The sequence below is a fragment of the Taurulus bubalis genome (genome assembly GCF_910589615.1).
Source record: "Taurulus bubalis genome assembly, chromosome: 9".
Classification (NCBI taxonomy): domain Eukaryota; kingdom Metazoa; phylum Chordata; class Actinopteri; order Perciformes; family Cottidae; genus Taurulus; species Taurulus bubalis.
In genome coordinates, this window is record NC_136597.1 from 11026164 (window position 1) to 11044654 (window position 18491).

At 42.5% G+C, this 18491-nt stretch overlaps 1 protein-coding gene across 1 annotated transcript in view; it reads right to left on the reverse strand.

Moving 5' to 3' along the window:
* Positions 1-1661: 1661 nt before the first annotated feature.
* Positions 1662-18491, reverse strand: part of trim44 (tripartite motif containing 44) — a 37355-nt gene continuing 20525 nt past the window's right edge. The window contains exon 6 of the mRNA XM_079223680.1: positions 1662-1801. Within this exon, the coding sequence (XP_079079806.1) occupies positions 1726-1801 (76 nt within the window). The 3' untranslated portion in view covers positions 1662-1725. The remainder of the gene's footprint in view (positions 1802-18491) is intronic.

An 18491-nucleotide genomic window follows, 5' to 3' on the forward strand; every position in this document is an offset into this window, starting at 1 on the left:
AGTGGGTTCTGGCTTTTCTGGCTTTTCTGGCTCCGTATGGAATGAAAGCAGTCTGCATTTAAATGCCTCTGTGGAGAAGCAGAGACCCCAAGAGCTCTCCTGCTCCATCAACCCATTTTGTTTCCAAACCTACTATTCCCAGTCCGATCTGGATGGGTTCCTGCTTTGCATTTTGATGAAGGAGAACTAGAAGTCCTCCCCTTCCCCAATCCCATCTTCACAGCACTTCATCTCTCCTCCTGTCTCCATCCATCGTCGCATGCCTGCGCATTTTTTCTGATATTAGTGTCTTGGGTGACTGATGATATTCAGGTGCTTGTAGTGTTTTGCAAGAGAAAAATAAAGCAGGAACTGCTCCTAAAGTGAAAATATGAATGTCATCTTCAACATCTAATCTAAGAAACTGGCTTTTATTTATAGATTCAAGACAAAAAGAGACAAATAAAAACAAACAGAAATATCAGACAGTCAGGCTTAAGTCTGTTGTTACACTAGAATAAAGACTGAGCCTTTTGGAGTTATTTCAATCGGCTGTTGACACAGACATTTCCCTTGGGCGGGTGTACAACGCTGTGCTTTTTAGTGCAATGCTACCGCACAGTGAAGTCATGTTGTTGTCAAACATTTCCCACATATGATGGGTGACACCACTTTGAATTTTGAATTTAAGGCAACAGAATCAATCACGTTAAAAACAAACTGCTGACACAGATAGACTTGCGGCGGTACATCATGAATGAAAGCCTTGGCGGAGTGGGTCAAGGTAGAAAGTGCGCACACTCGTCTGGATTGCAATCCGTCATACCCAGCAGATTGGCCAGGAGTAATGAGCCTTTACATTACAGTGTAAAGAGAGCTGATACTGCTGGAGGGCTATTTTGCACAGTCAAATTATAGTTCAATTTTCACCTAACAAAGACTCAGCAACGTTCACCAATCAATAGGCATCAAAATGTCCCCCGCTTCTGATAATGGATCTGACAAGCACACAAGGAAGTCCGCTCCAACATAAAGAATCCGCAGGGCAGAGGGTGAAGGCAACAGGATGATGGAAAGTACAACATTATAAAACATAAGCTAGGCACACATAGGTTTTTTTTTTTTACAATCAAAACATAACACCGAGTATACCTTTGTAATAATCTCTCGATGACGTAAGGCATTGTGGCATCTGACAAAAGTTACCCTTTTATGTCTAAGGAGGGTTCGAATGTTTGTCAAAAACATCATGAACGAAAGGATATTGTGCATAAATGAATTGTGAAGAGAACCGCGCCAAAGAATTCCCCATTTCTGACATCTGTCGGGCTTAACAGATGCTCTGCTCGGCTGCCTACTACCCATGCTCCTCTCCGAGTCAGCCAGGCTCGCCAGGAAGCCAAGTATCTGACTGGCTGTGGAAATTGAGCCTGATGGTAATTGATTGCACAAACTTGTGTGCCTCAATCAAAGAAAGTTAGTAGCTAGTGAGGAATAAAAAAAGAAAGAAAGAAAGTTGGGAGCACAGAAAAGACATGGCCATCCATATTTGTCACATCAACTCCCTCAAGGTCAGCTCACTGCCAGCAGGCATCCCAAGGGGAGGGGAAAGGGGGGGAAAAGAGAAAGAAAGGAGACGGCTGACAGAGGAAGAGAAGGCCGGCCTGACAGCTCAACAGGGCTGAAGGCTGGCTGAAGTAGACATTGAAGGACAGATGAATCTAGTAGGAGTCTGGTCTGCTGGCATCAGGGGGCGTGATCCATGGGGGGCCCAGAATCATTGTCCTCAAAGTCCCGTGGGTCTGCCCTCGGCTCTGGTAGCCTGGAAAGAAAAAGGAGCACAAAAAAGAACAAATACAAATTATACCCTTTGCCCACCAGAGTAAGTGTGTATGCGTGGTTTTGGTACACATGTGAAAACCCTCCAAGTCTTCGGAGGCTTGAGTCTCTCTTTCAAACTTTCACATCAGAGAGCGTGATTGTTGAGGAAAGACTACCAAAGAAGGTTTGGATGAGTTTTGCTTTGTTTGAAGTGTGTTGTTCAATGTCCATAGAGGTAAAGTCACTGTTGTTTGACTGGAGTCTGATGGCTTGAAGAGGAGATAATATTAACTGTATGTTTAGTATGTTAAGAAATAATATTATTTGTAACACGCGTCATGGGTGAAAATTAGCACGTCCACCTGGGTGTCATGTTTCCATCACTGCCAACCACAGCTGCAGAAGATACATACCTGCTAATACCCACTACTGTAGTCATTTGTCCTGGGAATGAATGTTGATTGTAACCTTTCCCACTAAAGATACAATCCAGATGTTCATGGGCATTAGTGGGTTTTTTGGTCCAGTGGGAAAGGACCTTCAGATGACTGAAAGTCTGCCAACTCTTCTCTCTTTCACAAACACACACCCTCTCACCATACACACATATTGTGGAACTATTATAAACCTTTGTGAAATGAAATCAGCTTCAATCAAGCTACGCCTTAAGTAGAAATCATCCATTATGTCGGTTTTATATTAGCAGCTCTGCGGTGACAGAGACAAAGTGATAGCTAAATTGCAGAGACCTGTAGCAATCCGAGCCTGGCTGATAGATTCAATTTCACCGGAGACAGTCTGTGCTAATCATATGCTCTAATTGGACAATGTCGTCAGGGTGATGGAGCTCTCCTCCTCCCTGAGATGTAACTCCTCTGTAACTTCTCTCATTCCACCCTCCCTCCATCCTTCTTATTACGATTCATCCCCATATGCTACGGTAGCTCCCTTTTCAAAACACTATGTGTCAGCAGGTTTTTTTAAACACACACTTACCGTACGGGGATGCTGTTTAAGTCAATGAAATGCAATTCACTTTAGAGCCATGTCGTCTAATTTCACCACTCAAATGTTTCTTTTAAAACAATCACTTCCTATGACCTTGGACAGCTTGTTTGCATTTAGATTTGTGAATTTACTGTCATCTATTGCAGCAAGAATCAACACACATTATTCAAATCTGTGATGTCATACTGATGCACCGTTTTAAAGAACACAAACTGGAATAGAAGTTAAAGTTAACTCTTATGGCAGCTTGACTTGTTCGAGATATAAAACATTAGTGTTTCTAATCCTTTACGTAAGGAAGCGGTTCATTGATACACTCCATATAAACTTGATTGACTGTAATATTCTGCTGGCTCTATTTCCCGTCACTCCCTCAAACCCACATATCCGCCCATCTCCTCTTCTCCAACTCACTTGCTTCACTGTTCTGCTTCTCCTCCTTTGTTCTCCCATGCTGTGTGCAGCACAATATTTGAGAAAAAAATCTTCCTGTGGGTTAATAGGCTGCGATATCTTTCAGAGTGCTGCTACCCGAGTATTCCTGTCTGACACACTTCTGTTGGCAAAAACAAAGAGCTGCTTCCTTTCCCTTCCTGCACCTCCTTGAGGAGCACAGCATCACAACACAAACTCGCAACAAGGCCTCTCATCAAAGAGCAGCCACTAATACGTGCACACACAAATGCGCGCTAGCACACACTGACTGTAAGCAGTCGTAAAACATTTCAAACTGCTCGCCCTCTCAAAACTTAATGGATTGGCTCCAAAGTGCCTGGTGGTGGAGTTATAGACAACACTTTCAGGTCTTAACAAATCGGCAACCATTTGCACACAGACACACACAACTTGGCATCAAGTACCAACTTACTGACTGCCAAAAGAAATGATGATGCGTGCACACACACACACACACACACACACACACACACACACACACACACACACACACACACACACACACACACACACACACACACACATTATAGTTCTACCATCTCTATACATCAAATATATTAATTATTCAAAAGTGCTGCTCCCAATCATTCTTGGCACAGTTACTACTTGTACTTTCTGTAGCACACTAATTTATTTCAAATTGTTGACAGCATTAAACATTTTATTGTGAGCACAACACATACAAGTGTGCTTTGAGCTAAGCCCTGCTGACATGGTGTTTGGGGCAAAACGTTGGCAGACTTATTTGTGTAAGGCAATTTCATCTTCCATCTCCAGTCAACCAAAACAGTCACCCCCTGCTCTTCGTGAAAAAAAAAAAAAAAGTAATTACAAATATATTTATGTCACAAAGCGAGGCGGCCTCCACTATGGAGGCAAATTAACTATTTATATTCAAACGGTCCTTGCTAAGCCTTAGGACACATGGATATAAAAACTTATGTATTCCACCCGCAGGAAAAAAGGCCATTACGAGAGAGAGAGAGAGAGAGAGAGAAAGAGAGCTACAGAGAGAGAAAGAAATAAAAGAGAGAGAGAAAGAGACAGCGATTGGGGTTGTTGGGGGTGAAAGACAGAGTGGAGCTTCAACATGCAACACAATGTCAGTGGGTGGGTGATAAATTCCCTACAAGTTAAAGCCCTTGCTTTGTTCTATTTTTCTGTCTGTTCATCTTCTCTGGCCTAAGTAGAAGATCACTTTGCTCTGTGTGTGTGTGTGTGTGTGTGTGTGTGTGTGTGTGTGTGTGTGTGTGTGTGTGTGTGTGTGTGTGTGTGTGTGTGTGTGTGTGTGTGTGTGTGTGCGCGCGCCCTGACGACTGGGTTCTTTCCGCCCATTACTTATTCATATGCTTTAATGCAGTCGATGTATTATTGATTAGGGACGATCATTGCCTCCTCCCCTTGGTGTGACCATGTCCTGCGGACAGCGGTGAGCTGTGGGTCTGGGATGCCCGTTACAGAGCTCACTGCTTGGGCTTCAGTAGCACATCCTGGCTAGCGCCTTAGGGTTGATGGATGGACATAAGCCCTGGAAGTTTGGAAGACTCTGTGTGTGTGTGTGTGTGTGTGTGTGTGTGTGTGTGTGTGTGTGTGTGTGTGTGTGTGTGTGTGTGTGTGTGTGTGTGAGAGATAAGATTTTAGATAGGACTGATAGAGTAGAACAAAGCTAATCTTACTAATGTCCCCTTTCAGAGTGAAAGAGAAAAGTTTCTCCAATAGCCCTAAAATGAACCCATCAATCATGGAAGAAAACCTCTGGCTCCCTATGAGGAAAACAGAGCGCGGGAGCGTCCAGGATGCTGCCGAGACTTTGACTTTTGTCTCTCTCGCTCTATTCCTGTTTCGGCCTCAACCTGTGCAGCTCTCTGGGATATGGGAGGAGGGAAGGGGTCCTTGGCCTGATTAGGTTTGAATTCCCTGCTCTTGGCAGAGAAGCTGCAGGACTCCCAAGTCATCATCCGGAAACACTCCCATCGAGCCGTGCCAGCCTTGCCAGCTTGATCCAGCCTTATTGCCATATGAATAATCATACTGCTGAGATAGCTAGGATATGCTGAATGGGTTTGAGGTGTGTGTTTAAAAAAATGGAGAGGAGAAAAGCGAAGAGCAAACTGGGGGTTCCTGTGAAGCGAGTGAGATTCTTCTTGATTAAGCAAAGACGTTGAGTGAGAATAAGGCTGTGTAAATACGTGCTGGTGGCAATCATCCTCAGGTGAAAGTAACTATTTCCAAACAGTGGTGATGCCATCAAAGCATACTCTATCACATAAGATGTCAGGGCACACTTTAAGCCCTGGAGACCGGTGAGGTTTGGTCTAATGAGAGAGGATACTTAACGATACTGATGGAGCCCACGAGGAGAGACTCTTACCCTTACTCTTCAGTGAAGCAGTGCCCTCTGCCACTACTTAATGAAGTAAATCCTGTCGCTTCTGCAGGATGATTTAACATTATAAACAGCTTTGTGACAAGAGATGACTGTGATATAGAAAAATAGATCAAATAAAGGAGTAAAAGAGAGAGTGAAATGACCGTAGAGCATTAATGACGTAAGAAAGGGACGATAAAAAACAGCTATGGCTGGCAATCCAGTAAAAAAAAAAGGAAAAAAAAAAGACATACTGCTATTATGAGTACTTTACCGTTGCTGCGCTAATGCTCTGCTGGTTCTGACTGGCCATTGTCCTGGAAAGGTTTACGTCTGCCATCTTGTCTGCCAACTTCCCCTCCTCTCTATGGATTTATGCTCTTTCATCTGACAGCCCGGTCGAGGTGTGTGTAATTTAGAAATAGCCCATGCACACACCTTTCATTAGGAGCAGCCCTGTGATCTTCCTCACACTTTGCACTGCGATGATCCTGTCAGCTAGCATTTGAGATACGGATGTATCCTAACGATAGGAAAACCAAAGAGGGCAAAGGAGTGACAAGGAAAGATGGGATAAGACTTTAGGAAGGGAAAGGAAATGTATCAGAGCTTCCAGGAAGGTAAAGATCGGAGAACAAAGGGAGGGGAGCCAAAGTGTTCACAGGAATATGACCGCTTGTTGATGAGACGAAAAAAAAAAAAAAGACTGATGTGCAAGTGTGGGAGCCATGACTAATACATTTGTCAGGACTTTCTGATAAAGCACCATTGTCCCAGATTACTGGGGGCCATGATCGTATGAGGTGCTCTGATACAAAGAGCATGATGAGAGCGCTGCCAGGGACACAATCATCAACAGTCTTGTTAATATGCAGCTCCAAGTTTAAGAACTTTTGCTCCTGAAATGAGTAGTCGCTACTTCACAAAGGAGACAATGTGGGGCTGTCACCAGCTACTGCAACTCTGTGAATTACACTGTATGAAAAAACGCATCATATTACAAACCAATTTCCTTTGTGACTATATTTGCACAAAGAGCCAAACAAAAGAGCTTTTGTTCATTACTGATAATTGAATCCTCTATAAAAAAAGATTGTATTTCAAGTAAGAAAAGCCTTTTACAGTTAATCACTTTTATACAAACAAATTGCCTATTTTAGACATTTCAATTGGGCTTAATATGTATGTGTGCTGCTGAAACTCTGCTTCAAATTATAAAAATGAACCTAATTTAGCAACTGATACAATACAAATATCATTGTAATTCCTCCAGGCAAGATCACCACGTGCCAATACATTGGGAGTAACAGTGTGTGTACCTTTATTTATATTTTTATTGCAGTCTTTTTTTGGTCCAGCACCTGCCAACATGGCTTTAAGATGTGGTTGTGATCCCTTCAGGGGCAACATTTGCTGGGTCTGTGTCTCCTGAAGAGCGTTACACTGGTTTTAACCTCGTTTTAACAGGACTTCCTGTGTGTTCCTGTGTTGGATATTCTTGGCGTTGATGCACAGAGATGCCTCCTGTGGTGCCCCGGAGGTTTGTGCTAGATCCATTCCCCAGTTTTCACAGTTATATATACATACAGTGTATAGATAACACATGACCTGAATATGAGACCTTCTATAATTTTAATTTACCCAAAAGATTTATCTGAAGATGTTTTACAGCTAAATGACAATACTTCAGGATATTCTAAATGTAGCGTTTGACAATATGGCTTTTCTAAACAGCACTGATCCCGGCTCCTTACCTCATAATTCATATTTGTCTGAGCTTTGTACTATTACAAAGCGTCCTTGGCTAACAAAACTTTTGAGTTCAACTTTTGAGTTACACACGCTCAGAGCTTTACCAAGTAAACTGCAGACTAAAAGCAACCATGATCTGTGATGCTTTGATACTTTAGAATAACACGCCTTAAGAAATCAGACTCGAGAGGTAAGTCAAATGTCACTTCTATAATATGCACATTTATTATGTAAATTGTTAGTAAGTACTAGTTTTCTCATTTCTTTGTCTTTAATAATTCATCTTATGTGCAGCTCTGGTTAATTCATATTTTAAAACTTCTTTATAATACACCATCTTCTTCCCCTAGTAACGGGTTTCTGTATGGCGGAAAAAGAACGCACAGCCCGCCACTGCCGAGGAGTGAGTGCTCTATTAAACTTCCATGGCGAGGGGCTGCTGTGTGGGCACAGGTGTACCAGCTCTGCAGGTGTTGGAGGTGGATGGCAGAGTGGATGGTTCACAGCTTGGATTTTATGACTCACTGACACACAAGATGATGAACTGCTGCACAGGAATATACTGAGAGGCGTAAATATGCCTTTCGAATGGATTATGTGACAGTCGGGGTCACAAATAGGTGACATGCTGTAGGAGGCTTGATGGAGGACACTCCCCAACACACATAACTGTTTTTGTATTAACTTTTTTGTTTGCCACATAAAAAAACAATAACAGTTTTGGTTTGCCCAGATTTATCAACTAGAAAGCTGCTCGGGAACTTTCCTCCTTAAGCAAAAATTGTAGCCGTGTCTAATGTTCTCAGATGCAGCAATATACACACATACTGTGCAAACCAGACACACACACACAGCAGGGATTCAGAATGTTAGCAATTTGCCTTGAGACAAAGAAAACAACCACAACACTGTTCTTCCTCCATGAGATGGGACTAGAATCTACACGGGTGTCAAAACTCTCGGGGTGTTTTTTCATTATAAATCCGTAAAAATGTCTTTATAGCCCGCATCTGTGCAGCAACCCCTGTTGAGCCACAGTCGCAGCAGTGTTGGCTTTGTTTACATGGTGATTTATTAAGCTGAGGAGATTATTCTCCTTAGAAAATAGAATCATCTATATCCACATTGACTACAGCAAACTGCATACACTGAAATACCATCATAATTCAATCTCTAAAATGACCACCTGATCAAGCCAGGGAAATTGTTTCATCTCATCAAGCAAGTCTTTTTGTTACTTCATTTCCATTTAGGATGGAACTGTTCAAATACGCACACATGTAGAATTTACACCCGCATTTACATGAATTTAATTATTGACTGAATGCCTGAAGGCGTGTGGTAGAGAGTGAACCAGCCGGCCGGACCAAACAGAGAGCCTCCCATCACATGAATCACGTTCTGAGCCGACTGAATAATCCTTACAAACAGTGACAGTCTGCCTCTTTCAGAGTCACTGGTCTATTCATACTGTTCAGTGGAATTGTCTTTACACTGAAAAACAATGCAACACCCTGTGGTGTTTCCATGCTGTTCCAAAGAGTTAATCAGTTCACGGAGGAAGTGAAGAGGCAAGGCGCAGCAACAGACAATGCATCATGGTACAGGGGACAGCGCGCTAGAGGGGGTTTAATATGAGTGCAAAGCAGCTTATTCATCAGCACAAAATGGGAAAAGCCACGATAAATCCAGTTTATCGTCCACCAGATGCATTGCCTCAAGTAGACCCCATTCAAACTCATGTTCATGCATGCCATTATTTTGAAATGTGCATCAGAAAGCGCGGTGTATACCACTCCAACCGAGGATTGCGTGCAGTCGACTCAATAGATGGTGCGTGTATTATGCCAAGAATGCTTTCTCCTGCATACAGACGGCGGACAGTGAGGCGGAAAGGTCGCTGGAGCAGAATAAAATACTGTGCTGGTGTTCAGCCAATCAGAATGATCACACAGATTCATCTGCGCTGCAGCAGGTGAGAGGAGTTGAATGAATACTGTATCCCTCCATAAACTAATTTCCTACTCCCTTTGACAGAGGTACCTGCCGTTAATCACACAGAGGAATTAATGCAGAGCAATTCGAATAAGAGCATTAAACCACTGAAGACTCAATCTTACATCGGCTCATTTAGAGATTTTGCAATTCCTGTGGCCAAGGGGGCGATAGAGGAATTAATTGAGAAGAACTGCAGCCATCCCATCCATGTAGCCCACATAAATAGAAGTGCTCATTAGAATGAATGTGAAATTAAAATTGACCTGGACATGACGATATGCATCGTCACTTGCTTTATGACTGCGCGTGGACCATGCCTCCTTTAAATCCCCCTCTCGCCGAGATGCATTCGGACAATCAACAATTATCCTGAATAGCACACTCCTGTGTAGGCACAGCACTGTGCCTTCCATTTCCAGGGCCATTATACTTTTGGTCACAAATTAAATGGCAATGAATGACGTTAGGAAGATCTCTTAGAGGAGAGCCAGGAGGAGATAATAGAATCACCTTAATGGTTCCCCGCTGTATAACAAAGAGAGATGGGAGAGAGGGCAGACATGTCGGATGTAGTCTGCTAACAAGAGGTTTCATTTTCACGAGAATATACGGTGTCATTTTCTGGTATTATTCATTTGACTTGCTCACAAATATGCAGCTATTCATTTTTAAAACACAGTCAAAGCCAGGTCCATAAAGAAACCCAAGGGGTTTCAGAATAAATGGCTCACTGTGGTCTACAGCCATTGCTGACTCTGGCGATACAAAGTAGATGTTACCCTTTGATGCTAAACTGAGCCCCGTTTAAAGACTACAGTTGAAATAGGATGCAGTGTGTTAAAGGCTTGGACAAAATGCTGGTTGCTAAAGGGCGAGGACTGTTCTACAACACCGCTAAAAGCTTTACTGATGGTTTAATAACGGAAATGGAGCTAAACAAAAAAACTGGAACCATTTTGCCAACAAATAAATACAAATCTAATTTCTTGAGTGACTGCCATACTTTAAAATAACTGTCTACAAATGAATAAATCAGTGAAGCATTATTAAACACTGAATCACAGGCTGCACATCTGGCCAGATGCCAATCACTGATGTAAGAGCAGCTACTGCGGTACACTTGGCCATGGTAACCGACGTCACACATATCAATGGAGTCACTATTCTTATATATGACATAAAGTACAAGTGACATGAAGAGAGACTATGTTCAGTGGTTCAGTTTAGAAAAGTAAATACAGTGCATGAGAACTCACTACATTTCCTTTATGTGTACACAAACTCTGTATTAAACTGTAGCCAATTGTTTTGCAATATGTATTATATAAACGTTATTGTGATATTATCATTATGGCCAACATGTCATGCAAGTATTAAACAAAGAATATTGTGATTTCCACACAACATCTCATAAGTGGTTTACCTTAGTCATAATTCCTTCTGCACAAGATTAATACATTATGTGAAACATCGGCATACATAAACTCTTTGAAGCACATTCATGTTCTCCAGGGGATTAACCCTTTGCATAGATAGCAACGAGGTCTTTCCTTTAGCGCCACTCTCAGGCCAAAGTTCTTGTCATTTCAGTGGTCAGAATCTAATAATAGCGAAGATGTCTCTGCATGTTGCCTCCAAGCAACACATTTGTTTTCTGGAGTGTAAAGAGCATTACAGCCTCATAAGGATGCTAGTGCGGTTTAAGTCTTGGTTATAATGCCCATTAAACATAAAAGCGCAACTTATAATACTGCAGCCCCTATTGCCTGATTAAAATTTCCTCTTTATTCTTTTTTGATGTTGCTGTTGAAGCCATAATTTCCCCAATGCAGAGTAATCTTATCTCCAATTAAATTCCAATCTTGATCTGTTCCGCTTGCACGTGATAAGGGATTTCATCTTCAATGTGTAAATGACCAATGCTGGATACGAAAATCCTCTCTGATTAAAGCCGATAACCTGCTTTGTCAGACCAGTTATCTAAGACCACTAATATCAGGCCTACTGAACCCTCATATCTCAGACACAGCCGGGCTGATATTGCTTTATTATGCCGGTCCCAGGTCTGAGGATATTTCATACTTGCCAAGCAGAGCAAAACGTCCTTTTCCTGCATGTTTTTAAAAACATGCCAACTTTAAATGCAGACTATGTCTTTGGCTTAAATTGAAATTTTCTAGTATCTAATACCCCTTTGAAGTTTGAATCTCAAGCCCACAAGAGTGAGAAAGGGAGAGAAAAACACATTGGAGAGATAAACGTTTATCTGTCCCTCGGAAAGCACACGGCATCAGCTTATAGGTAGAGAATAGTGAGCACCTAGGCTGTCACCACTCTTCCTTTTACTTAAGATTTTCATTCCCTTATTCCTCTTTTGTGACTTCAACTTGGGCGTAATTTCGTTTCATGGTCCATTCTCTGTCCTTTATTATGCTCCGTTTCTACTTCTCTTTTGTTTTTTCCTCCCTTCTCTCCCTTCATTTGCACACGCCAATAATGCCTTGCCCCCTCTGCCCTTTGTTGTCTCCTTAGGCACCATTGATTCAGGGTTACTGAGGGGAGTTCTTCTGATCCCCACAGTCTGTCATGTGACCAGTGAGCTGGCTCCGTCCAACGGCCAGACAGCCATTATGAAGACTGACTGGCCACAGCAGCGCCCACACACTTGGCAGGCTGGCAAAGCTGCCCCCTGTTGCCTCTTTCAGACTACCCCCTTCTCTAACAGTACAATGCCGGCGCCACCTTAATCAGGGAACTGCCCAGGTGCCCAGACCGGCTGTCTCAGAATCTGGATTGCTCTGGAGAGATTTTAAAATTAAAAGCTTGTTTACTCCACACTTGAGGCAATGAAACAGACTCCTCCTCTGTCTGTACTCTCCTCTATTAGAGATTGAGAGATGTCAGAGACACATATGGCTAGAGAAGAGGAGGGGAGAGAAAATGAGAGTGCGTATATGTGACGGAGAGAGTTGGAGAACAGGCTGGCTATTAGGAAAAGCCTTCTGTCACATGAACAGTCCCCCACCCCAGTCCAAGCCCCATCATCCAAGCCCTCAGTGTGAAGGACATCCAGACAGACAGCCCAGAAAACCTGGGCTCCAGACTGTCACAACTTTCATCTCGGCTGATAAAAGTCTCACATGCCTCACCCATCCTTCCCCGCTTTCTCCTCTGCAGAATGTTAAACTCACTGTGGTATAAAGGACTTCCTTTCGGGTGCAGCACCAACATCTTCCTCTTGCAAAAAACACAGAAATTAACAGTTATGATCATAACCACAAAATCAGATTTACAGAAAAGCTTTAAATGCAAATGTTATGCTTCAATGCAAATATATAAGCCTTGGACTTTACAGGCGGCACTGCACAAACTGAGACTGGTTTGGACTTTATTAGCCAGTGAAATGTGTTGTTTTGTTTCTGTAGAAGCAGCATAGTTAGATGCAGCTCACCATTGTGACAAAGTGAAATATAGTCATGCGTTTGACAGCTCCCCAGTGCTGCCTGACTAATAAACTTTTTATGTGCACTAATGCATCCTGTAAAGAATCAGTCATAAAAGTCTGCCTTCTCCTGAAGGTGACATGCCCCTATCGGATTTAATTTCATCATTAGTCCCCAACCTTGGGAATTGGATCTTTATCTGTTATCCTAGGTGAATACAAGACATAATTTATATTTAAAACATGCACATGTCTATCCATATGTGGCCACAATTCACAAAAATCAAAAGCAATGCTTTTTAATGATAAAAAGCAACAACCAGTGAGCAATTGTCTGGTCCAAAAGAGAAACTCAGACGTGCAGAAAAAAGCAATTAATTTTCCGTTCACATCCCTCCCTTCACAGAACAACGCTGGATTAAGGTGATTTTGTAAAGTGCATGCTAAATCTCCCATTAGAATCCTGGGTAGTTAAATCCCAACCATCTCCTCATTCCTCTCTCTCGCCAATACTATAAATCTACATGGTGACGGGGCTTGTCGTCAAGTCGCTGAATTAAACATGCCAGCCTTTGCTCGCTCCCCCTTCCCCTCTCTGGGAGAATAGCTGAGCAGAGGGACAGACTGTGGACGGGAAGAGAGAGATGAGAGAGCGCCCTGACAACCGCCCCACTGAGCCCTGAGACACGTGCTGTGACCATATTGCTGTGTGATGTTTGCCAATAGTGCGTGTGTGGTTTCTAAGTTGACAGTTCACACCTTGGGCCAGAGGTTTGATAAGGCACTGATTCATTGCCCCTTGGTTTAGCCTGCCACTATCATTCTCCTACATCTCCACCAAGCTGAAATCAAACTGGTAATTCCACCCGAAGGCTAACACACTGTGCGTGTGTATGTGTGTCTGTTTGTGTGGTTAAAGGGGACATAGTAGGTGAGGTAGGGATCTGTGTTTAAAAGCATCTTTCTGTCTATGTGGAGAGACAGTTCCCTTCTTCTTTCCATCGTTCCACTAATTACCCTAATCGTGCAAATGTATGTATGTGTGTGTGCGTGCGTGCGTGCGTTGTGTTTGTGTGTGTGTTTCCAGTGAATAATGAATGTTTATACACAGTGTGACATCTTCTGAGTGCTTTTACTTGTGTGTGCGTGAGCATTGCATGCATGATAGGGTGGAAGGCAAAGTTTCTACATTTCAAGTATGACAATCTGCCTGGTGGTTAGTGAGCAAGTGATTTCATGATTATGAAGTGTACCTTGTATTATTATTATTATTATTATTATTATTTGATGCTTTAGCAATATTGTCCTTGTAACATTCAAACCAATGAGAGCGAGAAAGAGCGAGAGTGGAAATGAGAGAGGGGATATGCAAAGCGTTTCAAAATGAGCCTATTTTCCTTGTTTATAAGTGGGTATCATTTCCTGACAAGATGCAAGACAGGAGGAGAGGGCTACTAATTGCCTGGTCTCCTTCCTGTATAGTATGTCATCAGCCTTACCCAAGCCAAGTAATGTTATTTTAAAATGCAAAAAACAAAATCTCACAAGCACCCGCACATAGCCTGCAGCGCGCAACATGACCATCACACCAATTAGTAAGAGGAAGTTTCCCGAGGTGGTTGTTCTGATTGACAGCATTGACGTTTGCTGATCATTACAGTCCAGCTGTTAAATGTTCATATCGCATCATCTTTTCCAAAGTACCCAATGAAATGCTTGCCTGAGACTGCATGCATTAGTTGAAATGAGAACATGGCAGTTCAAAAACACAAAAACACCATTCGTCCTGCCCCTTTTAGTCATGCTAGACGTGTGACTCCAGAGACGTTTGGTCTGACTGTCAGGCCCTTTGGTCCAGACTCAACTACTGGAGTTTATTGTTGTGTACAGACAGTCGTGGTCTCCAGCCGATGAATCCTGACTTTAATGATCCTCTGATTTTTCCACTCGGGCCCCCATGTGGTGAAAATTGGGGGTTTTGAGTGTTTATGTTAAGAACACCTATTGCCTAGAGTCTAACAAGATACAGACATTTATGAAGCATTTACGATGTCATAGTTAATGGTCATGACTTCTCTCAAGCGATCAGTCAAAATTATAATTTTTCAATACTTACTTACCAATATTATAAAATGTTGAACATATATAGTCATTGTGAGCATGTTAGCATTACGATTTTAGCATTTAGCTCAGTGCAGCCACTAGCATGTCTGTAGACTTTGAGTGATGTTGTCGAAAGAACTCTCAATTAATATCTAACCAAAATTCAAGCATATAAAAGGTCTTTCATTTTACTATTGTGTGTTACTGCGGCTGTACGAGATACATCATGTTTTACAGTCTGAGAGCAAAATATCCTTCGACATGGTGACTGTGGCTATAAAAATACTGCAGATGAATCACATCGTTGAAACTAGAAGGTCATTCCATCACTGCAACAGTAGAGCTGTATCTCGCCAGATGTGCTTTGACATGTGATTGAGATATAAAAAAAAAGAAAATCACAACATCTGCACCTTCGATGTAGCGATTCAATATCTGCCATCTGCCAACTCTCCTCATCACTGCACTTCCTCGAGCACTTTCTTTTTGTCTTTGACGCTTTCTTCTTTTAGAATAATTGGACCATCCGACACCCACACACATACAACACCCACAAGCTCACACTAGAAGTATTACATTTGTATATATTTATATTTTTTATTTTGAATCCTCACTGCTTCCTCTTAACAGAACACACAAACCGCAGAGGTGTCTATGACAACGCGATTATTAGATGGGACAGCTCCAGAAGTCTGGGTAGGTAATTCAATGAGCAGGTGCAGGAAAAAAAAAAAGAATGAACAAGTCTGGCTGGGAGAAAAAGGAGTGCAGCACATAGAAACTGTTCTGTATTCATAAATAATGAAGTAGATAAGAACACATCAACACATTTTACGATGCGACACATCGTCTGACATGTTCCGCCTGAATTTACAATCACAGAGACGGTAAATTAATGCAAGACCTGGGAAGAAGAAGAACAAAAAGTGTGGTTTCTCCTCAGTCTTAGCGGCTCAGCCGGGTGTTCAACACCGGGCTACATATTCGATAGCGCAAGGTTATCAGGAAGGGTATTTGTTGAAGCCGATATATCAAAACATGGACAGCTGGAAGATTTAGAATGCTCATACCAGGAAGCTGTGTGAAGTTTACCATCGGAGACTAACCTATTGTTGCTGTCTTGTGCACTGGAGCTTTCTGAAATATTATTTGTCACACTCTTTCATTTTTCATGATTTTCCCTTCTGTATTACCATCCTACCCAGAAAGCTTACTGTAGTTTTGCTTTTCACCTCTGCCTTCTCCCCCCTTTCGTCCTCAGCAGTCAGCCCACATCTCTCTTGGTGGAGCTGAACATCTCTACAGGCTACACTTCACGCTCACCTCTTCTCAGCCTAGTTGCACCATACCTGCACTCAATTTCATTTCAAACTCTATTCAAAATGTCATGTACACATCAATCTTTCATAGCATGTGTTCCTTGCGTGTCTTTGATACGAGCATAAAATGATTTCAACATACACATGTATTCTATTTTAACTTGCGCAAAGTCCCTCTGGATAAGAGCATCCGCCTGACATGTAAACTATGGACCACAAAGGTTCTCAACCCATAACGTTGTGTTAAACACAGCCTTTTTTCTCCATACTTTAAAAAAGGCAAAGTTCATCAAATATTAATATTTAAAGAGTCCCATGGTGCGCCTTGTTAAATTCATCTGTCTTGTCAGCTTTACAATGACAGCAGAATAAAACAAGACGATCATTCCTTTTCTCAAGGTACAGGGTCGCTATGCTGACACTGAAGCACAACTTTGCACACGTACAACAACAGCAGTGGGAAGGCAATGAAAGGTGGGCGAGAAATGTATCACACACACACACACACACACACACACACACACACACACACACACACACACACACACACACACACACCATCAACACAAACACAGCAGTAATCCGAGTCTGCCTCACTATAGCCTCGGATGCATCACAGAAACTTGCCGCCGACTATTTGCTCTCGGGGATTACGCACAGGACATACAGAGTTCTCATATCTATCTGCGCAGAAGATCAATAATGAGAAGCCCTCTTAAAGCTCTGGTCAAAGCTCTATACATCGTGTCCTGGCTCTCACAGACCGATATTGTAGGACATCAACAACCACTAAAAAAAGCCAGTAGCAGTGCCACGAGAGAAATTCTGGTGTTCAAAATCCTGAAGCACAGAAGAAAAAACGTATTAGGTGTCAGTCAAATACAAAATCAAAAGAAGCCATTTGTGTTTGAAAATAGATTCATACCTTTCATGTTTAGCGAAAAATAAAACGGTCTGATCTCGTTTGCATTTTGACATGTGGTTCTACAGTCACGAGACACTCGTGCCACTTTAACATGATATTCAATTGGACATCTTCCATTTCCCAACTTGCTCTTTGAACCATTATATTGAAACTGGATGTTTAGATGGAAACTTTTGGCTCTCACATGCAAAAGTGAGAAAGAGGAGTGTTGCTACTGTGTGAACTGCCTCATTTGTATTTCAGAACAGTTGCAGTAGAAACAAATAACTGCCATTAGTCATCACAAGTCTCACACACACACACACACACACACACACACACACACACACACACACACAAACCTTATTTAATCCCTTAACACCTCTCCACACACCCCTCAGTTTCCAAATACTTTGATGTGTCATGCTAGTGGAGGCATTATCCATGAAACACATGGCAGCACCCACACAAATGCACATACAAACACGAAATAAAGACTGGAGGAACTTGTGCATGTGGCATGAATTATGCATGCTCAGTCTTTTATCATCTAAATGCATGTCTGTATTTGGTTTCTGTGTGCTTTGCATTCATTTGGGAGCTCAGATCCACTCCTGTAGAATGGTGATGGCCGGGGGGGAGGGAACTATGGAGGGAACTATACAGGCACACATACAGGGACAGAGCAAGAGAAAATGTATAAATGAAGCAGTTTTAGTAGTCATCAAGCAGCTGGGAGACAGACAGACACACACCCCTAGCTGCAACATTTTAAATTATTAAATGAGGGCATGTTGAGACACAAACAAACATACACCCACACCCACACACACAAATAGGATGGAATAAAGGCAGAAGGCCTGTCGTGGCTCCTTTTGGCAACGTACATTTTTCATTAAAAGAAATGCAGCCCTCTCCCTTCGTTCCCTTATCTCTGGGCTCTATCCCGTGTCCTCTGGCCATGCTCCCCTGACACCTCCCAGCTTCACTCAACCCATCTATTTGACCCAGCGAAGGGCAGGCAGCTCAGACTGACAGTTAAGATGTGTCCCAAAGTGCCTGCCTCGCCTCCCCGTCAGCGCCCTTTTCCTTTAGCTCGTGTGTTCACGTGAACCACCACCATGATTGAGGGTGGTCTACAGCCTTCCCTCAGGGAGACAGAGAGAGAGCAATTTGCCCCATTGCTCTCCTCTGTCCCCGAGCATTCAATGACGGCAGATTACAACGAGGGATTGGAGAAAACTTCTCAACGGAGATCATAGAGATTAAGTAAAAATGTGTAGAATTACGTCAGTGAGAGAGGGTCTTCAAAACTGAATTGCCGAGTGAAGAAAGTGGAGA